General features: G+C 35.5%; 1 protein-coding gene across 3 annotated transcripts in view; it reads left to right on the top strand.

Annotated features, from left to right (window-relative positions):
* The window catches only part of NIPBL (NIPBL cohesin loading factor), a 206,014-nt gene extending 183,285 nt beyond the window's left edge, over positions 1-22,729 (top strand). For 2 of the 3 annotated variants that reach the window (XM_070357633.1, XM_014481879.2), the window contains 13 exons: positions 2,255-2,395; positions 2,528-2,621; positions 3,102-3,256; positions 4,036-4,126; positions 6,969-7,142; positions 7,506-7,696; positions 9,567-9,674; positions 10,158-10,358; positions 13,726-13,872; positions 15,559-15,833; positions 17,712-17,886; positions 20,995-21,183; positions 21,744-22,729. In XM_070357633.1, coding sequence (XP_070213734.1) covers positions 2,255-2,395; positions 2,528-2,621; positions 3,102-3,256; positions 4,036-4,126; positions 6,969-7,142; positions 7,506-7,696; positions 9,567-9,674; positions 10,158-10,358; positions 13,726-13,872; positions 15,559-15,833; positions 17,712-17,886; positions 20,995-21,183; positions 21,744-22,109 — 2,307 coding nt within the window. In that variant the 3' untranslated portion in view covers positions 22,110-22,729. Of the gene's footprint in view, positions 1-2,254; positions 2,396-2,527; positions 2,622-3,101; positions 3,257-4,035; positions 4,127-6,968; positions 7,143-7,505; positions 7,697-9,566; positions 9,675-10,157; positions 10,359-13,725; positions 13,873-15,558; positions 15,834-17,711; positions 17,887-20,994; positions 21,225-21,743 lie in introns of all 3 variants that reach the window. The other variant, XM_070357631.1, reaches the window with a different exon arrangement.
* The last annotated feature ends 499 nt before the right edge of the window (positions 22,730-23,228 follow it).

The following is a 23,228-nucleotide window of genomic DNA, read 5'->3' as shown; positions in this document are numbered from 1 at the left end:
AGCTTAGAGAATATAAATAATTTGCCCAGTGTCATAGCTAATGAGTCCCAAAGCTAGAATTCAATACCATGTCTGTTTGCTTGTAGAATTTAAACAACAAAGGAGCCTTGATTATCCTCATTTAAATCGATATTTTTTAAAGCAAGGTTACTTGAAAACATTTTCTATACTTTGTTATGCATACACACACTAATATAAAGTTTTATATAAATAAGGTTATCTCATATATATGATAGACACCTTTTTTTTTTTTTTTAACGTTTTTTGTTGTTGTTTTTTATATCCTACCCTCGTTTCAGGATAAGCAATCTGGAGTGTCCTTGCACATTTTATCCATGTTTCTATAATTGCAGACACACATTATACAAATGGTTAACCAGATTTTTTAAAAATCACATCATGTTATATATGTATCTGTCAGGCATTTTTACTAATCTCAAAACAACTGATATATATTCATCCTTTTGAATAGCTGTATATTATTCATCTTATGGACATCTTATGATTTGTTTAACCATTTTCCCATCTAATTGAGTATTTATTTTTTATTTACATTGTTTCCTGTTGATAGCCACTACAACCAATTCCTTAATAGTCATTCCTATTCATATACTTTTAAATATTCGTGCTTCTTTTTCTTTGACATAGTCTGAGGAATTGACTTCCCAGATTGAAGGAATGTTTTTGCAGTTTTGATTTTGTTTCTGAGTAGCTCTTGTCAAATTGCTGGTGGACATGTTTCATAGCCACTTTGGAAACCAGTGAATGATGCTCTGTGTCATTTTTGTATTCTTTGCCAGGCTAACAGATGTAAAAGAATGTAGTTGTTTGTTGCTTCAGCTTCTCTTCCTTGATTTCCAAGAGGTTTAGCATCTTTTTTATGGCATTAACCAGTTGAACTTCATTTTCCTTAATTTGACTGTTCTTATCCTTTGCTTATTTTACCTTTGAACTGTGGACCTTTTTTTTGTAAACTCTTTAAATGTTTGAGATATTGACCTATCTTATGTATATTCATTCCAGATATTTCAGGTATTCTACAGCTCTTTTCCTTCATGATTTTCATCTTCATTTAAATTTTTCTTTTAGATTTTAAGATACTTTATTTACTTGATTTTTCAAGTCAGTTATGTTTCAAAAAATTTTTACTGCATTTTTAAAGTAAGATTCTATCAGTGATTTTCAAATGAATTTATCTTGAGAAAAACTAATTTATCCCTTCACCCACTTTAATCACCTGTTGCCTACAATTTTTAATCAGTTTTAAAACCTCTAAAATTTAAAAAAATTGTAATGTTAACATTTTAAATTTTAAAATAAAGGAGACTTATACCTAATTCTGGGATTCTGTGTTTTCCTCTATCATAAAAGGGGTTAACACAGCACTATTGTTAGCACTCAACTTCAGCACTGTTGACACTCAGGACCTGGTTATTCTTTGTTTTCAAGAGCTTTTCTGCATGTTATAGGATGTTTGGCAATATCCTTGGCCTCTGTCCACTGGATGCGAGTAGTACCCTCATGCCAGTGTTATGACAACCAAAATTGTCTCCATATATTGCCAGATATCCATTGGGGACAAAGTGAAAGTGAAAATATCAGTTGCTCAGTTGTGTCCGACTCTGCCACCCCATGGACTATATAACCTGCCAGACTCCTCTGTCCATGGAATTCTCCAGGCAGGGATAATGGAGTGGGTTGCCATTTTCTCCAGGGGATCTTCCCAACCCAGGAATTAAACCTGGGTCTCCTGCATTGCAGGCAGATTCTTTACCATCTGAGCCACCAGGAAAGTCACCCTCAATTGAGAGATACTGCACTGTTATTATCCTAGTTTGAAAAATATTAATCTTAAAAATTGTACCAGTCTTTGGTAAAATACTCTGTTAAATATTTAAACACCATTGTTCAGAACTGTTAGTGCATATTAGGGAGAAAAACAGTAACTGTAGCATTATGACTAAGTGACTAAAAGATCACATGGTAAGTTAGTGACAGAGCTAGAATAAAATCCAGGTTCCTGTCACTATCTGCTCCTCTTCCCTTCATACTTTAAAAAAGCTCTTTCCTAATGCTGTTTTGGGTTTTTTGGGGGGGGGGAGGGGAAGCTATTATGTGTGTGTGTGTGTGTGTGTGTGTGTGTATATGTATATAATATACCTATAAAATAATACCAAAACCTCAAATACACAAAGCTGCATATAGTTTCTTTTCAGATTTTGATATTCATAAAGCTTTGATTTTATCCTTATAGACACAAAATGATTTCATGGTTATCTGCAATGTTGCAAAAATTCTAGAACTAGTTGTACCACTGATGGAACATCCGAGTGAAACTTTCCTTGCCACTATTGAAGAAGATCTAATGAAGCTTATCATCAAATATGGCATGACTGTAAGCATTCACTTTACCACCTCTGTGTTGATCAATATGCAATTCACAAATCATGTGTTTTTAAATCACTTTATCATGCTTTTACCTTTGTTTTTAACTTTTATCTAAACAGTAATATTTTTTCTCTTTTAGGTAGTGCAACATTGTGTAAGCTGTCTTGGGGCTGTTGTAAATAAAGTGACACAAAATTTTAAATTTGTGTGGGCCTGTTTCAATAGATACTATGGTAAGTTCACTGCCTGGGCTTTAAAATTATTTTGCTAGATCCTGCAGTGTCCAGTTCCTTTTTAACATATCTGATAAAAGATAAGGGAATTATAAGAGGTTTGATTGTCCTCTGTAGTCCATTCTCAGAAGCGATACTTCCTGGTATCTTTTATATTCCCTCAATAACCCAATGTGATTACTTCAGAAATTTATCTTCTCATAAGTGAATGTTGATAAGTTTTTTGCCTACTATGTCAAATAAAATTTAAATACCATTTTTTTTCTTATATTAGTTCTTTTAGGCTCACTTGGAATGCCCTCATATTTCTAGGCATGTTTAATACTTAGAAAAGTTTAATTTTAGTAAATTTTAATTGAATTTATATTAATTTTGGTAAAATTTAGTTTTAGTTTATTAGCAGTAATTATTTGAGCATAACAGTTTAAGAATAGAGGGTTTATTATAAATAATATAAATAAATGTTACTTATTTTACTAGGTGCCATTTCAAAATTAAAAAGTCAACACCAAGAGGACCCAAATAACACTTCACTGCTAACAAACAAACCAGCACTTTTGAGATCCCTATTCACTGTTGGGGCACTGTGTCGGCATTTTGATTTTGATCTGGAAGATTTTAAAGGCAACAGTAAGGTAAAGATCCTAATATTATTATTTAATATCCTGAAAAAATAGAACTGTGTGACCTGTGCATTAAAAAATGACTGTAATGACCCAGGATGAGCAGCATTAGAGTAGTCTGGGTTTTGGTGTTGTTTTGTTTTAATTTTATTGTATTTTATTTTCTATTTTTTGGATATGCGGCATGTGAAAGGGCTTTCCAGGTGGCACTCGTGGTAAAGAACCTGCCTGCTAATGCAGGAGATGTAAGAGACGCAGGATTGATCCCTGGGTCAGGAAGATCCCCTGGAAGAAGGCAGGGCAACCCACTCCAGTATTGCCTGGAGAATCCTATGGACAGAGGAGCCTCGCAGGCTGCAGTCCATAGGGTCGCACAGAGTCGGACACGACCAAAGCAACTTAGCATGCACACATGGAGTGTGGGATCTTCGTTCCCTAACCCAGGATTGAACCTGCACCCCCTCCATTGGAAGCATGTAGTCTTAACCACTGACAGACCAGGGAAGTCTCTAGAGTTGTCTGGTTTAATTCTAAAACAATGCTTTTCAAAACATGGTCTGTGAAGCCAATCGGTTAGTTACCAGTCTGATAAATTAATGCAAGTTATATCTGCAAACTGTCCCAATGAATGAGATTGTTCTAAAATTTATGGACTTATACATGTATTGGTGATTTATTCTTTAGTAAAGTTTACATGCAGAAGTTTGCTTTTAGATATTTTTTCCCTTCACAGTTGAAAACGGATCTAAGCTACTCTTCCTTATACACTTTAATGTGTTTTTCCCCCTTAGGTTAACATAAAGGATAAAGTACTTGAACTATTGATGTATTTTACAAAGCATTCAGATGAAGAAGTGCAAACAAAAGCCATCATTGGTCTAGGTAAATTAAGTCTAGATTTCTTCCTAGTTCTTAGCTGTTTGAGAGGTTGAGGAAGTTTTAAAAATTTTGTGAGTCTAAAACATTGATTTACTTAAGTATGTTTCTGTTTAAAGTAGGATCTGGTGTCTAGAGTATACTTCTGGGGGTTAAAACAACGGGGTTCCATTCTTGGCTCATCCAGTGACTTCCTGGGTGACTTTCAGCAAGTCATGTAACTTGTATGTCAGTTTCCTCATTAGTAAAATAGAGGTGACAATACTTTCTTCAACCCCTACTTTATAGGGTTCAAAGTTCTTTAATTAAGAAAAGTGATGTAGAAAAATTTGTACTGTTGTGTATTTTTTTTCTTTTTTTTTTTTTGCTTTTTATTTTATTTTATTTTATTTTTTAAATTTTATTTTTAAAAAAAAATCACATGCTCCCCATCCTGAACCCTCCTCCCTCCCAACCTCCCCATACCATCCCCCTGGGCCTTCCCAGCGCACCAGCCCCAAGCATCCAGCATCGTGCACTGAACCTGGACTGGCATCTTGTTTCATACATGACATTTCACATGTTTCAATGACATTCTCCCAAATCTTCCCACCCTCTCCCACAGAGTCCATAAGACTGTTCTATACATCAGTGTCTCTTTTGCTGTCTCGTACACAGGGGTTATCGTTACCATCTTTCTAAATTCCATATACATGCGTTAGTATACTGTATTTATGTTTTTCCTTCTGGCTTACTTCACTCTGTATAATAGGCTCCAGTTTCATCCACCTCATTAGAACTGATTCAAATGTATTCTTTTTAATGGCTGAGTAATACTCCATTGTGTATATGTACCACAGCTTTCTTATCCATTCATCTGCTGATGGACATCTAGGTTGCTTCCATGTCCTGGCTATTATAAACAGTGCTGCGATGAACATTGGGGTACACGTGTCTCTTTCCCTTCTGGTTTCCTCAGTGTGTATGCCCAGCAGTGGGATTGCTGGATCATAAGGCAGTTCTATTTCCAGTTTTTTAAGGAATCTCCACACTGTTCTCCATAGTGGCTGTACTAATTTGCATTCCCACCAACAGTGTAAGAGGGTTCCCTTTTCTCCACACCCTCTCCAGCATTTATTATTTGTAGACTTTTGGATCGCAGCCATTCTGACTGGTGTGAAATGGTACCTCATAGTGGTTTTGATTTGCATTTCTCTGATAAAGAGTGATGTTGAACATCTTTTCAAGTGTTTGTTAGCCCGATCTTTGGCCCATTTTTTGATTGGGTCATTTATTTTTCTGGAGTTGAGCTGTAGGAGTTGCTTGTATATTTTTGAGATTAGTTGTTTGTCGGTTGCTTCATTTGCTATTATTTTCTCCCATTCTGAAGGCTGTCTTTTCACCTTGCTGTTGTGTATTTTTTTTAATTGTTATTTTTCTTTGCAACGTTTTGTCAGTGTATGTGTCTGCCTCTTCTAAAGTCAAAACAGAGGGCAGTCTACAGACTTCTATTTATTAGTATATAGATAACACATAGTAACCAACCACATAGGAACAGCTGGATGTATACTTTTTCTCTATTATTTTTCCAAGAGCATTGATGTAATAAATACATGTGGTTAGGTTAGGTCTTTGAGGTTTATCTGGAAGGATATTGGAATATGGGCGAAATTTGAGAAGGATAGACTTAAAGTCTTGATACCTGAACTAAATGCACTAAAAAAAATTAGAAGAGCACTCTCTTCATGTTTTTGTGCTGTTGTTTTTTTTGTTGTTGTTGTTTGTTTTGTTTTACTCTGTACAGATACAGAGTATCTTAATATCTTATTTCCTCTTCATCTCTTTCAGAAAATTACATATAGCAAATAGAGTAAAAATTCATATACCACTTACTAGGGAGTTGTATTGGTAGAATATTACCTTTCAAGTCAAATATGTACTTCAGTCTGGACATACATTCTATAAAACAGCAAAAACTAATAGTGTTACATCTAATTCAGAGAACAAAGAATGTAAATTTTAATTTGAAGCAGTACTATGCAGAAAATAGTGCCTTTAGACCAGTTAATAAAAGTTGCCTGGGCCATTGTTATCCTGTGTCACCTTGGGCTAGTTATCTGATCACTCTATGCTTTGAATTTAGTTTGTTATTTGGCATCCATAATATTTGCTCTCATCAAAGATCTTCGTTTCATCTCATAAATATGCATTTTGTATAAATAAACATGGGTAATACTATTTTGGGTAATAAATATGGGTAATTTGTGATTATAGAATTCAACATTGTGGCTTCATTATAACAACATATAGAAATAGATACAAGATTTTTAGCTTTATTTTAGAAGTACTTCATTTCATCAGATGAATATATTTTAATAGCACCAAGGTTAGTACCTTCCACTAGGGATCTAAAAAGGCACACATTACCTCTTAAATCCTGAAAATATCCCCTTGAGGTAGGTGGGTGGTAAATATTATTGTCCCCATTTTACAGATGGAGAATTGAGGCACAGAGAGATTATGTGACTCACCCAAGGTCACACTACAAGTCAGTGGTGGAGCCAGGAATAGAACCCAAGACTCCTGACTCCTAGTCCACTCCCTTAGCCACTAGGCCCTGCTCCCTCCTCAAGGTTTCCTCTTGAGTGAAATTCTCCTTTGAAATGCAATTTCTTGTTTTTAATTCATGGGGGAAGAAGTACCTGCTCTAATACTTCTCTAGGTAAGGCCACCAGCATATTCTTCCAGTCATTTTAAGTTTTAATTTTTGAAATAAGATACTCTTTATATACTTTATCAACATTTTCAATAAATGTTATATTTAATTTTAATATATCAAGAGAATTTTTGTTTTTTTCATCTTCTTTAGGATTTGCCTTTATTCAGCACCCAAGTCTAATGTTTGAGCAAGAGGTGAAAAATCTATACAATAATATTTTATCTGATAAAAACTCCTCAGTAAATTTAAAAATACAAGTGTTAAAAAACCTCCAGACCTACCTACAAGAAGAAGATACACGTATGCAGCAGGCAGATAGAGACTGTAAGTGAAAATATATTTTCAAATTTCACAGTGGGGCTGCAGTTAGCATACTGTGTGACTCTTTTTTAATCCAGATACCTACTTACCCTATATTAGATAAAGGAGTTGAGTTAAAGAAGATACTTCATAAACTCCCTAAAGTAGTTTATAAATTGAATGTGCATGCAGACTTTAACATTTTGACAGAGGGAAAGGGATTATACTTTCTCATCATGTTCTCCAAGGGGTCTCTAACAGACCTAAAAAAATTTAAAAATTAAGGACCAATGAGTCAGCTGTCACATTTTGTGCTTTTGTGACTTAATTTAGAATAGTTAGTAAAGTTAATATACATATTCTTAGTATGTTTACTTCCTTTTGTAGGGAAGAAGGTTGCAAAACAGGAAGATTTGAAAGAAATGGGTGATGTTTCCTCAGGGATGAGTAGTTCCATCATGCAGCTTTACCTCAAACAGGTGCTTGAGGCGTTTTTTCACACCCAATCAAGTGTACGCCACTTCGCCCTCAATGTCATTGCATTGACTCTAAACCAAGGTCTTATTCATCCAGTTCAGGTAAGTATGTTTTACAGCAATAGCACTTACGGAAGGAGCCAAGAATTTGTTGCCACTTGAAGACATTGTGATTAGAAAATAAGTAGTTCTTTATTCCTCTTAGTTGTCAATTTCGGGGGTGAGGGGGACCATCCAAAACTCTTAGGAATCCAAGTTTTAGTCCATCTTTTAGGTTGTTTTTAACTGCAAAGTACATATATATTCATAATGTTGATTCTATTATACAAACTTTATATTTGCACAGTATGTACTCAGTATTACTTCTTCTAAGTAGGGATAATAGATTTGATTTAATTCACGTTGACGCTTACCTCTAAAATCCAACAACAGCGTGTAATATAAATGGAGTTAAGGGTATAATCTATCTTAACAGTGTGGATTTTAGTCCACAGAAAAGTCACCTATATAATCTGAACTCTGTTCCTTCATCTTTAATTGGAACTAAGATCAAGCACCAAATACCTTAAAACATGGATTTGTAGACTAGATGATGTACTCAAGACATATTTGTACTACAAGGGATTGGCAGCTAATGTTTATGTTGTAGTATTCACCATCTGACACGTTCAGGAGAGTGCCATAGGCTGCAGAAGTGAATTTGTTAAATAACAGCCTGTACCCTTCAAGATTTTTATTTCGGCTGTTCTGTTTAACTTTTAAAAAATATATTCTTGATTATTATGCTGTGTTATTCTCTGTATCCTGAAACAAAACACACTAATGAATATTCAGTCTGTTCTTTGTGACTCAGGGCAGGATTACTTAATAAAATGTACAGTACTCTGTTGATACTCTTGACTATTTTAGATACTTAGGGCTCTTTGCTGATATGCTTAGTAGTCTTAGGTTTTGCTTTTATTGTATCTTTTTTTAAACTTTAAACTTTTATATTTATAAAAAATTGCAAGAGTGGCACATTAAGCCCTTCATACTCTTTACGTATATTTTGTTGCCATTTTGCCACATTTGCTTTCTCTCTGCATACACACATGAAACCATTTGATAGTAAGTTTGAGATGCCATGATTCTTTACCTCTAAATACTCAACATACATTTTTTTAAGAACAGAAACATTCTCTTATAAAACCATAATGCAGTCAATCAAATTTAGGAAATTTAACATTGATACAATAATATGTAATGTATTTTCATATTTTACAAGTTAAGCTAATAATGTTTTTTGTGAGCCTCCCCCCACCCTGCAATTCAGGGTTTGATTCTTGATGACCCATTTCATTCAGTGCTATGTCTACTTTTTTATTTGTTTGTTGCTATTTTTCTGGCTTCCTCACCTCTAATTCAGAGTCACCTAACATAGTAGTGGTGTTTCCTGACCAGTGAGTATGGCTGTTATCAGATTACTACCTATCCAGCTGTCAGACTACTGAAGCCGTATCTAAAATCAGCATAATAGGGAGGAAATTTATATTTTTCTGGTGTTGAGTATGGAAGACAAATTTTTTCACCCTTTATTTTCTTTACAAAGAAAATTCAGTCAGGCCTAAAAAATTATTGGATTATTAATTTGTAGTATATATCATACTTTTAAATGAATATTCTTAGTTTGGGAGCCCTTTTTTTTTTTTAATAAAAGAACTTTAAACTCACGTTGAAATTGCTTGAAGTTCACCACATCACTTTTTTTGTTTTTAATTTTTTGCTGATGCTCCAGTGCTTTTTTACTTTTAGCTAAATCTAAGGGCAGATTAATAAATTTTAAAAGAATACTAAAACATGGCATTCATTTATAGGAAAGCCAGTGAGCTAAATTCATATGTCCCAGATATATAGCAAGTTTTAATATACGTCAAGATACATATAGAGCTTTTACTACTATGATGTCTCATGAATTCTTTATTTTTATTTCCAGTGTGTGCCGTATTTAATTGCTATGGGCACAGACCCAGAACCAGCTATGCGGAACAAGGCTGATCAGCAGCTTGTGGAAATAGACAAAAAATATGCTGGATTCATTCACGTATGTATTTTTAAATTGTGCAGCCTAAATTTAAATATTGTTCTTTGGTAAACCATTTCTTTGGCAAATGTCCTACCCAGATTCATATTCGAATAAAATATTTTGCTTACTAATTACTTCAAAACATGAATCTAAGTTTGTCCCCCAAGGTGTTTATTCTTTTTAAAATTAACTCTCTAAGACTGAGCTGGAAGTAACAGTATAGCATGCACTCTGGATGAAACCAGGATGCATGGGTTCTAGTGCCTACTGTGTATCTTGGCAGTGATGGCTCCTCTGGGTCTCCACTTTTTTCTTCTATAAAAATGAGCAGATTACAATAGATGATCTCTAATATTCCTTCCAGTGCTTGCATTCTATGCTTTTTATTATTTTAAATAAAACCAAATTATAAACTTCACCTCTAACTATAATGCTCAAATTTATATTTTTAATTTGGCTCTTTTAATTTCTGTGACAAAAACAAGGCTTTATTGATTTCAGATGAAAGCAGTGGCTGGCATGAAGATGTCTTACCAGGTACAACAGGCAATCAACACGTGCCTAAAAGATCCTGTAAGGGGTTTCCGGCAGGACGAGTCCTCCAGTGCTTTGTGTTCACACCTTTACTCCATGATCCGTGGAAACCGCCAGCACAGACGCGCCTTTCTGATTTCTTTACTCAACCTCTTTGATGACACAGCAGTAAGCATTAAAAACTTCTTATTTTAAGAAGATAAATGTTCTATAAATTGTGTGCCTAAAGTAGTCAACATTTTAAAAATATTATCATTTTAATAAATAATAGTGACTATCTTAAATGTGTTTATTTAGGTCTGTGTTAACTACATTGTATTGAAGAGGAAGTTTAGCATGAAAATAAAATGAGGGATAAAGTATAATTTTGTCTCCATACTGAGTATGTTACAGACTTGATGGCAGTTCCTTTAAGCATGCTTTCACATAAACTATGTTACTAAACTGTCACTTCTCGAGGTGGGTGGATGGATGGATAGATAGATAAAGTGAAATTCCACTTGTTTATATCAGACTCGAACCTTTTAGAGTAACTGTCCTGGGTTTTAGGCTGTTGAGATCCTTGCTTGTTCAACCTGACCTCGTTTAATGAAAAGCCCACTTTTGTGTAATTACAGTTTTGATCCTTTAGGAGCTATTGCACAAGTTGCATTGGCCAAGACTATAAGGCAGGAAAATAAAATATCCCATTCTTTAATTTTACCTCTGAATGTTTTCATTCATTTTACAACAGTATTCAGAATACGCGTTATGGTAGCCATTGTGCTAGAAGATGAAGATGTGGTATCTTTCCACATAGAACCAGTTCTTGTGTGAAGCTTTAAAAATAAAAATTTTTTTTCATATTTTAATCACTTGACTTTGTTGCTGTTCCGACACCAGATTATTTCAGTGAAGTAAAATTAAAATTATGTGTTGGTCGCTCAGTCGTGTCCGACTCTTTGCAACCCCATAGACTGTAGCCCACCAGGCTCCTCTGTCCATGGAATTCACCAGGCAAGAATACTGGAGTGGGTTGCCATGCCCTTCTCCAAGGGATCTAAAAGTTACCAGAATACAGATGCCTTATTAGACCTTTTCTTTTTAAATAGTACATGAAATTTTTGGTTGTATTATCTAACAAATAAATATAATACCCTTCTATTTTAGAAACGCTTGGAATATAATTTAATCATCATCAGGACTGTCACCAGTATTAAGCTTTCATTGTGTGTAAGAGGTTTAGATAGGAGTACATAATGATAAGATAAGGTGCTCTTGTCATCATTGGATCTTGCTTCCTGTAAGACAGCGGTTAACATTAGCATAGTCTGAGTCCCAGATGGTTTGTATTTGTATCGCCCTTTCTCTTGGGCTTCCCTGGTGGCTCAGATAGTAAAGCATCTGTCTACAATGTGGGAGACCCGGGTTCGATCCCTGGGTTGGAAAGATCCCCTGGAGAAGGAAATGGCAATCCACTCCAGTCTTTCTCTTCTTGAGCTTCATTCCTACATGATTGCATTGCTTGCTGTATGTCATTAGCTGGATGTTCTGTCACCCCAGCATGTAACATGCTAAATTGGAAATCTAGTTTTCATAATACAGTGCTTTCTTCTGACTACCTCCAACAGAAGATGTCAGAGGAGAAACAAATTACTGAAGATGTAGGGGAATAAGATGGATCTACTATTTAAGACAGAGCAGGTGTAAAAACATAAATAAAGGTACAAAGATAAGAATGGGTGGGAAATAATGAATAGATTCATTATTTAGACCAGCAAGGTCATAGTGAGACATGGTTTATGGAGGATCTTCGGTAATAGCTCAGCTGGTAAAAAATCCGCCTGCAGTGCAGGAGCCTGTGTTCACACCGAAGGTAATAAGGGATTGAGTTCTTATGATGAGAGTTGGAAGGAAAAGAATGGATGGAAGGAAAGAAGAAACACTGAGGAAGGAATAAATTATATGAGACATTGTGAGAAGAGTCAAAGGATAACTGGAATATTTTTGTCCTGTTGTTGAGTCCCCTAGTCATGTCCACCCCTTTGCAGCCCCATGGACTGCAGATGCTAGGCCTCTCTGTCCCTCACCATCTCCCGAATTTGCCCAAGTCCATGTCCATTGCATCGTTGATGCCATGCAGCCATCTCATCCTTTGATGCCCTCCATCTTTCCCAGCATCAGGGACTTTTCCAATGAGTCAGCTGTTCACATCAGATGACAAAAATACAGCTTCAGCATCAGTCCTCCCAATGAGTATTTAGGATTGATTTCCCTTAAGATTGACTGGTTTGATCTCCTTGTAGTCCGAGGGACTCTCAGGGCTTCTAAGCACACAAAAAATAGAATGTTGCTAAAAGCAGTTTGAAAAGGAGTTGGTTTGAGAAGGAAATAGAAGAGGAATAGTCAAAGAGCTAGGAAGAGAAAACTAAGGAAAAAGGTTTCAGGGAGGCGAGGGTGGTTGTCTGTATTTTCCCAACTTTAACATGTACATATTGATACATATTTAAAAATAAAAAATAGAGTGGGAGTTTCATGAATACTAATAGCAAGTTCATTCCATCTGTCCTTTGGGATTTTTTGTTGTTTGCTACCACTGATATGGCATTTTATGTTGTTTGGGCAGCAGGATAAGGGAGATGGTAGGAAGGTGTGTTTGGGGAGGGATTTTAGGGAAGCGTTTGACCATGCTTCAGGCGATGCGGAATCTTAGTTCCCCAAACAGGGATTAAACCCCTGCCCCCTTGCAGTGTAAGCACAGTGTCTTAACCACCAAACCACCTGGGAAGTACCTGGAAGTAGTGTTTTTAATGGCCTGTTTTTTTTTTTTTTAAAGCTATAAGTATTTTTAAAGGAATTTAAATATTAACATGTCTTTCTGTTTATATTCCGTATGATCATGAAGTTCTGAAAAAAAGTCTCTGTTACTTCTTTTAAAAGCAAACAAGTATTAGTAACCATAATTTGCCAACATCAGAGTTTTTATGGTGTGAATCTTTGGCAACTCTGTCAGAATGACTCTGATATTTTAAATTATACACACACAGGAAACTGACAATTATTTTAAGAGTACATGAACTTGGATTTTTTTAATCCACATGTTTGAACTATAATTATTACCTCTTACTTTTGAAGACTGTGTGTAACTGATCTCTCCATATGGGTTAAACTTTTAGAGGCACAATGATAAATAATCATGAATTCATATGTGTACTTTCTGATGTGGTATGGATTTATCGTAAAGATTCTATATACTCTATAAGAAAACTTCTGGGACTTCCACTTGGGTGCACTGAAAAAACATTCACCTCTTCCCTTTTTAAGGTACCATGGTTTAAGTCATTAGGATATCTGTTAAAATGGATTTAAGATTATTCTGTAAAATCCATTTCTCTTCTGCTTCCTCCTTCATCTTCCTTCTTTCTCTCCCTGTCCCTTCCTTTCTGAAACATTAGCTGAGGTGAAAGTACCCTGTAATATTTTTCCTAAAAAGGTTTTTATGATGGATTTCTGGATTATCTACTAAATGTGTACTTTTTTTTTTTTTTATTTACAGAAAACAGAAGTGAATATGCTCTTGTATATAGCAGACAATCTAGCCTGTTTTCCATACCAGACACAGGAAGAGCCGTTGTTTATAATGCATCATATAGACATTACACTCTCTGTTTCTGGTAGTAACCTACTGCAGTCATTCAAGGAGGTAAGTTACACACATTGCTATTCTTAATGCATCTTTCAGAATGCAGGCACGCTATTTTCACTGTTTTGTTTCTCATTGTTCTTTTTATTGTTTTCACAGGTATATAAAACCTTGGTAAATAAACTTACTGAAATCTAAATAGTGCTTGAGTTGGAGAGAGGAAATGAGTTGCCATTTCATTTCCATTAAGAAAGTTCTTAAAACCATTTCATTCCAGATCATTTAGGTGAAATTTATACATGCACATACTTACGTGCATGCACACGTGTGCACACACACACACACATGCATGCATGCATACGTGGATTGTTCTGTTGATAAGCCATCCCATGTCTTTATTTCTCCCACTTTAAGCACTGACCTTAAATGTTCACTGTCCATTCATATATTCATTTAAACCTCATTTTAAAAACTCCTTGCTCTTTTATAAATCTGAAAATACTGTAGATAACACTAGTACACTTGAAGAGATACAGATATGAATATAAATAGCTTACTTACAAGGAACACAGAAAATTTATACTATTGATTTCCTTATCCCTGAACACCAGAATCATTGGTGTATTGTATGCCCAAAATCTTTACTAAGTTTTTTGTTGTGAACTTTATATCTTTTCTTTCATGGTTTTTAAGAAGAAAATATAGTTGGTTTAATTGTAAAAGCAACTGGTGTAGCCCTGGGAATACAGTAGGTGCACTCAGTAATTTACATTATTTTAAATTAGTTGGAATATTTTCATGTACCTGATGATACAAGTAAATATTCTCATTTTATAGTATCATTGTGCCCAAAACTCAGCCTGGTCAAACTCATAAATCAGGGAGATTATTTTAATACCTAAAAGTTAGAATTACAGAGGTATCTGAACCCTACTTGAAGTGCAGACCAGAACCAGTAGCACCAGCCTCACCTGAGAGCTTGTTAGACGTGTAGAACCTTAGGTCCCACCCTAGACCTGCTGACACAGTGTTTGCATTGTTAATAAAATGCCTAGGTGTTTAATATGCACATTGAAGTTTAAGAGGTTAATAATTTCCCAGGAACTTGATCCATCATGTTATCTTATTTTACTTCATTAACTGTTGTAAATATACTTGTTCATGTTTCTCCTGTTTTATTTCTTAACAGCTATATTTTGAATAGCTTTGTAATCTTTTCCACCTCTGGAAACCAGTTGGCTTTCTTTTAAAAAGCTAACGGTTTCATAAAGTACAAAGAAACAATTTAATTTTTTAAGAAAAACTGCATGTTATCTTGCTGAAAAGTTCTTAAATGGGAGAGTTTAAAAGAACGTGGGGGAATTCAAGACCTATTATATTTTCCTCAGTTAAATTATAATTACTTCTTTTCCTCTGTAATGGCTTACCTATATACCAAATTGTTACTTCTATAATTTATCTTTCATTGCTATCATATAAGAAAATTCTTTCCCTTGGAATGATATTCCAGAAGGGTTTAGGGAGGGTGGCACAGTAGTTGGAGGAGCGGATTTTATTTAGTCTTAGAACATTATTTTCTCCCTAAGGGTTACAACCCCAGTTGTTTACAGAAAGTCAGAGAGTTTTGATATATGAAACACTAAATTGCGGATACTTTTGAAGCTGTTGAAGGGAGCATATGTATAGTTCTTAGTGGTATTTTCATTTTATTATTTTTTAGACAGAATAATTTTCTCTTTTTTTCAGTCCATGGTAAAAGACAAAAGGAAAGAGAGAAAATCATCTCCTGGTAAGGAAAATGAGTCAAGCGAGAGTGAAGAAGAAGTCTCTAGGCCTCGAAAGTCACGGAAACGTGTAGATTCGGATTCAGATTCGGATTCAGAAGATGATATAAATTCGGTGATGAAATGTTTGCCAGAAAATTCAGCTCCTTTAATTGAGTTTGCAAATGTCTCCCAGGGTATTTTATTGCTTCTGATGTTAAAGCAACATTTGAAGAATCTCTGTGGATTTTCTGATAGGTAAGATTATATAAGCGGTGAAAGAAAAACTTGCTCTCTTCAAATAATGAAGAAATATGAAACTCAGTTTTGATTGCATGCTGAATATTAAAAATGCTCCTTTTTTATAAAAAGGAGTTTGTTCCTTTTAACTGCTATATAGTGTTTTTGTTGTACAATATACTATAATTTGTACATTCTGTTATTGAAGAGAGGAAAGCTATATTCTTCTATTTGGAGATAATGCATCATAAATTAAAAGACTTATTATGTTGGCTTCCCTAAAAAGATATTAGAGAATTAGGCTAACCCCAAAAATAGATGGCAGGGACTTCCCAGGTGGTCCAGTGGCTAAGACTCTGCACTCCCAATGCAGGAGGCCTGGGTTTGATCCTTTGTCAGGGAAGTAGATCCCACATGCCACAACCAAGACCCAGCACAGCAAAATAAATAAAATCAATAAAAGTAAATATTAAAAAAAATAGATGGCAAATTCAAGTTTTTAAAGAGCTATGAATGAAGAATAAATAGATGCAGACCAGCTAGGCTGCTATGAATGAAGAATAAATAGATGCAGACCAGCTAGGCTAAGTTCTAACAGGATCCAGTAGTCTTTAATGTACACTATCAAGGTAAGAGATAGAAAAGTACTAATAACTTTGAATGCGCTATAATTTTATTCATCATCAATCACTACACTGCTTGTACCCGTGGAATTTTGGACATTTTTCACATTCATTGAATCCTTATGAAGTTAAATGTTCATAGGGACAGATAACGAAATGAATAAAGTGGACCCCGGATAGGTCACTGGCAAAATGAACACATTTGGGGTTCAGATATTCATCAGCTTGTTGCCATGGGAGAAAGTGGGAACAATGTGGCCAGAGCTTCCATTTTTTTCAAGGGAAACTAGAAAATCCAGATTTTAATGAGAAATACCTTGATGTTAAATGTTGGCAACTGTAGGACCTACTGTGTTATATTGCGCTTCACAGATACTACATTTTATACAGATTGAAGGTTTGTGGCTGTCTCGCTTCACACAAGTCTGTTGGCTCCATTTTTCCAACAGCACTTGTTCCCTTTGTGTGTCTCACATTTTGTAGTTATTCAACAATATTTAAATATTTTTCATTGTTATTTTTATGGTGATCTTTGATCAGTCATCTTCAATGTTATGATTGCCAAAAGATTACAATTCACTGAAGACTCATGATACTTTTTAGCAATAAAGTATTTTTTAATTAAGATATATACGATTTTCAACATAATGCTGTTGCACACTTTAAATAGACTACAGTACGTTGTAAAGGTAACCTTTATATTCATTGGGAAACAAAAAATTGGGTTCACTTTATTGCAATAATTGCTTTATTGCAATGGTCTGGAACCAAACCCGTAATGTCTCCAAGGTATTGCCTGTAATTCAAAATAATTTAAAACCTTGTAAAATCTTGGGGCAGTGCTAAGGAGATGGAAAGATTTTGAAATAGAGTTGTTAATAATATGAAGCAGGTTTGTAAACAATCATTCTGGCTGTGTAGAGAATGAAAAATCTTAGAGAAGGTAAACCAGTTAGGTAGTACTGAGTAATTATATTAAAACTGCCCTACAGTCACAATCATGGTACTAAAAAATGGACATGAGAAGCTACTTTGATTTAAAGGATGCCTCGATTCAAGACAAGTACTGAGGAAAACAGGAGAATATTACTCTTTAATCTTTGATTTTGTGTCTTTACTTCCCTTTTAAAATTTATTTTGTATACAGTTTCACTGGATAAAATCTATATGACAAAAAGTTTAATTATAAGTAAATAAAACTTAACTAGAATCCATTTAAATGTAAATGTCTGAAAAAAATTTTTACATTAATGGTTTTATTTTCCTAAAACAGTAAAATTCAGAAATACTCTCCATCCGAATCTGCAAAAGTGTATGATAAAGCGATAAACCGGAAAACAGGAGTTCATTTTCATCCCAAGCAAACACTGGACTTCCTGCGGAGTGATATGGCTAATTCCAAAATCACTGAAGATGTGAAGAGGAGTATAGTAAAACAGTACCTAGATGTGAGTAGTAAAACCAAAATATATTTCATTTTGATAATGACTTTTTTAAATGTGAATGCTTTTGAGAGGGCTACCGTCTTTAGCCATTTCTGTTCCTCTTCCTTCTGGCAATCAATATCACAACTTTTTCATGTTTTCTTACAGAAGAAGTACAAGTATATAAATATACACACACATACGTATATATATGTATATATATACCCATTTAATAAGTGTGTATGTGAGTGTATTAATTATGCTTTTAAAATGTCTTTAAGAATAGGCAAATGCAGGGAATTCCCTGGTGGTCCAGTGGTTAAGACTCCACACCTTCACTGCTGAGGGCTCAGGGTTCGATCCCTGGTCAGGGAACTTAGATCCTGAAAGCCATGTGGAGCATCTGGGAAAAAAAATAAGGGGGGCAGATTCAGAAAATAGAACCGAAGTTTGCAGGGCCTGTGGGGAGGGAGGAATCAGATCAGACCAGTCGCTCAGTTGTGTCCAACTCTTTGCGACGCCATGAATCGCGCAACGCCAGGCCTCCCTGTCCATCACCAACTCCCAGAGTTCACTGAGACTCATATCCATCGAGTCAGTGATGCCATCCAGCCATCTCATCCTCTGTCGTCCCCTTCTCTTGCCCCCAATCGCTCCCAGCATCAGAGTCTTTTCCAATGAGTCAACTCTTCTCATGAGGTGGCCAAAGTACTGGAGTTTCAGCTTTAGCATCATTCCTTCCAAAGAAATCCCAGGGCTGCTCTCCTTCAGAATGGACTGGTTGGATCTCCTTGCAGTCCAAGAGACTCTCAAGAGTCTTCTCCAACACCACAGTTCAAAAGCATCAATTCTTCGGTGCTCGGCCTTCTTCACAGTCCAACTCTCACGTCCATACATGACCACAGGAAAAACCATAGCCTTGACTAGATGAACCTTTGTTGGCAAAGTAATGTCTCTGCTTTTGAATATGCTATCTAGGTTGGTCATAACTTTCCTTCCAAGGAGTAAGCGTCTTTTAATTTCATGGCTGCAGTCACCATCTGCAGTGATTTTGGAGCCCAGAAAAATAAAGTTGGACACTGTTTCCACTGTTTCCCCATCTATTTCCCATGAAGTGATGGGACCTGATGCCATGATCTTCATTTTCTGAATGTTGAGCTTTAAGCCAACTTTTTCACTCTCCACTTTCACCTTCATCAAGAGGCTTTTTAGTTCCTCTTCACTTTCTGCCATGAGGGTGGTGTCATCTGCATATCTGAGGTTATTGATACTTCTCCCGGCAATCTTGATTCCAGCTGTGTTTCTTCCAGTCCAGCATTTCTCATGTTTGTACTCTGCATATAAGTTAAATAAACAGGGTGACAATATACAGCCTTGTTGTACTTCTTTTCCTATTTGGAACCAGTCTGTTGTTCCATGTCCAGTTCTAACTGTTGCTTCCTGACCTGCATACAGGTTTCTCAAGAGGCAGATCAGATGGTCTGGTATTCCCATCTCTTTCAGAATTTTCCACAGATTATTGTGATCCACACAGTCAAAGGCTTTGGCATAGTCAATAAAGCAGAAATAGATGTTTTTCTGGAACTCTCTTGCTTTTTGCATGATCCAGCAGATGTTGGCAATTTGATCTCTGGTTCCTCTGCCTTTTCTAAAACCAACTTGAACATCAGAAAGTTCACGGTTCACGTGTTGCTGAAGCCTGGCTTGGAGAATTTTGAGCATTACTTTACTAGCGTGTGAGATGAGTACAATTGTGGGGTAGTTTGAGCATTCTTTGGCATTGCCTTTCTTTGGGATTGGAATGAAAACAGACCTTTTCCAGTCCTGTGGCCACTGCTGAGTTTTCCAAATTTGCTGGCATATTGAGTGTGACACTTTCACAGCATCATCTTTCAGGATTTGGAATAGCTCAACTGGAATTCTATCACCTCCACTAGATTTGTTCTAGTGATGCTTTCTAAGGCCCACTTGACTTCACATTCCAGGATGTCTGGCTCTAGGTCAGTGATCACACCATCGTGATTATCTGGGTCGTGAAGATCTTTTTTGTACAGTTCTGTGTATTTTTGCCATCTCTTCTTAATATCTTCTGCTTCTGTTAGGTTCATACCATTTCTGTCCTTTATCGAGCCCATCCTTGCATGAAATGTTCCTTTGGTATCTCTGATTTTCTTGAAGAGATCTCTAGTCTTTCCCCTTCTGTTGTTTTCCTCTATTTCTTTGCATTGATCGCTGAAGAAGGCTTTCTTATCTCTTCTTGCTATTCTTTGAAACTCTGCATTCAGATGTTTATATCTTTCCTTTTCTCCTTTGCTTTTGGCTTCTCTTCTTTTCACAGGTATTTGTAAGGGAGGAATGGGGAGTATTAAATGGGTACAGATTGAGTTTCTTTTGGGAATGATGTAAAAGTTTTAGAAATAATGGTAGTGATGGTTATGCAACATTTGAATATACTTCATGTGAATGACTTAAGGACTTTAAAATAAAGTGGTAAATTTTGTGTTTTACCACAATAAAATTTTTTTAATGTTTTAAAAAATGTTTTTCAAGATTGTCCTAAAAAGTAAAAATAAAGTCTTTAAATTTAATCTACTTAAAGCTGGTAGTTGAATATAACTACTCATGATTTTCTTGACTACAAATGTAAGCTACACAATGGTTTTCATATCATTCATAGACTGCAAACCTTATACTTAAATTTAGCATTTATTTTAGTTCTTTAAAGTTGTTTGACATCTTTCATTTATTCTTATATCCTCTTGGTGGAGAGCAGAAGGAGCAGAAAATGTTTAAATGTCTGTCAGGAATTAGTAATCACTGGCTGCTTGATAATTTGGATCAGTCTCAGTGACATCTTGCTTGTAGGCGAAATCTGGTCAGCTGCCTGTTGGTGTAAAATAAAGTTTTATTGAAACAGCTATGCACATTCATTTCTGTATTGCATTTTAGCCTGCAGAGCCAAAAATACTTCCAATCTGGCTCTTTAGAAAAAACGTTTTCGAGCACCCAAGTTGGACAGTAGCTAAAGTCTTTCACCAAAATCAAACCACTGCCATGGAAAACATTTAGGAATTTGACAGTCTTGTTTGAAATGTTTACCTCAAATTCTAAGTTAATATCTAATTTTTGTAGTTCAAACTTCTCATGGAACATCTGGACCCTGATGAAGAGGAAGAAGAAGGGGAGGTGTCAGCCAGCACAAATGCTCGGAACAAAGCAATTACCTCGCTGCTTGGAGGAGGCAGCCCTAAAAATAATGCAGCAGCAGAGACAGAAGATGATGAAAGTGATGGGGAGGATAGAGGAGGAGGCACTTCAGGGGTGAGGCGGAGGAGGAGTCAACGTATTTCGCAGCGTATTACGTAAAATGATTTTTATGTGCTTATATATGTCAGTCTATTCAATGTACACCAAGTAATGTAATACTTATGAGAGAAAACATTTTGTAGATAGAAATTCTCTACTTACCCATTTATACATCTTTTTGTAGAAAGTTTAACATAAAAGACAATAAAAAAGAAAAAACAGAAATGAGATTTATCCAGCATAAAAGGTTATTAATTTTTCTTTGGATTGTATTAATGTGTGTTATCCTTTTTTATTGTTGCTAAATTTTATGTAGCTTTATGGTTCACATGTATATATAATTTTATATATCAATAAGAGTAAAGACACGGGTACAAATTAAGAGATACATGGTTTTACAAATATATGTTAACCCCTTGGCGCTGGCGGTCACGGTGCGTCTCATTGCCGGCAATGGAAGTGTGCTGGGATATCCCAACTCCCGGCGTCAAGGGATTAAAAGCAATAAAAACAATAATTTCACTAAAATTATTTTGTGTAACACTTGGTCTTTTTTCCCCCTCCCAATGTTTTAGTCATTGAGAAGGTCAAAACGAAATTCAGACTCTACGGAGTTGGCAGCACAGATGAATGAAAGTGTTGACGTCATGGATGTCATCGCTATTTGCTGTCCAAAGTACAAAGACCGACCACAGATTGCAAGAGTAGTACAGAAAACCAGCAGTGGCTTCAGTGTTCAGTGGATGGCAGGCTCCTACAGTGGCTCCTGGACTGAGGCTAAGCGCCGTGATGGCCGCAAACTGGTGCCTTGGGTAGACACTATTAAAGAGTCAGACATTATTTACAAAAAAATTGCTCTAACGAGTGCTAATAAGCTGACTAATAAAGTTGTTCAGACTTTACGATCCCTGTATGCCGCCAAGGATGGGACTTCCAGCTAATGAATTTGTACATGCAGCCAAATTTACAGGAGTTTTTTTTAAAGGCAGAAAAACTTGAATATCAACATTCTGGCAAAAAAAAAAAAAAAAATCAGTTTTATGAAGAGTAAGAATGGAACCTGGGATGCAGGAACAAAAGAAGGAAATGTTGGGCAAACATTTTTGTGGGAGCTCCCTTCGCTGTTGTGCAGCAGAAACAGATTCTCAGTTCATTTTTACTCCCACTGTATTATAGTTTAACAAAAATTGTTTATATCTTGGAAAAAAAAACTTTCTGTTTAAAAATAAACAAGTGAATGTTGGAAATTAGTCTGTTAATGTTCTTAATAAAGTGTTCTTGGAGTTTAACCTAGCAGCGGATGGCTTTCTTTAGCTTAGCCCAGTTTCCAGGGAAGCATTGTTTTTTCCAGGCTGTAAAATGGCAGAATCTCCTGGATATATAATTTATTCTGTTGGAAAAAAAAAAAAGCATGCAGTATCTATGACCTATCTGCAGAAGGAGTTTTTGTAAATGTAGATTTTGATGTATTAGGTCACCCTGAAAACAATACAAGAAAAGGGATCCCCAGACTACCTGGTGGAGCGAATACTGCAATAAATTTTTTTACTTCTCTTTGTTACTTGTCTGTTTCCATTTGAATTTCTTATTGTAAAGATCTGTTTAAATCCATTTATATTATTTTGCAGTCTTTTATGTAAAATTTATTATATCACTGGTTTTCAAGACAAAACATAAAATATTGTTTATACAATTTGTATAGGCTGACTTCTGAATAATTGGTATCTATTATTTTCATTCCCATAAGAGGGTGTAAACAATTAACTCCAGGGTTTTATTGTATCCTACAATATTTAGTATTAACTATATATGATTTAGCACTGTGCCAAACACATTTTCAAGAGTACATTTTGATATAAAAAGAAACTATAGTTTGTTCCTTGTATGCTTCAATTTCTTTCTAGTGATGTCATGATGGTAATATTTATTTTTTAAACCTCGGGGGAAAAGTTACAGTTTTGGGAAAAGGTAACAATCATGCTATTTTGGGAAACTAGCATTTCTCTTAGTTAAAATTATGCCATGTGTTATTTTCAAAATAGAATTGAGATGCCTATAAC

This window comes from Bos mutus, chromosome 20 (genome assembly GCF_027580195.1).
Source record: "Bos mutus isolate GX-2022 chromosome 20, NWIPB_WYAK_1.1, whole genome shotgun sequence".
NCBI lineage: Eukaryota > Metazoa > Chordata > Mammalia > Artiodactyla > Bovidae > Bos > Bos mutus.
The sequence above is the reverse complement of the archived record's forward strand: the minus strand, read 5'-3'. Positions and strand labels throughout refer to the sequence as shown.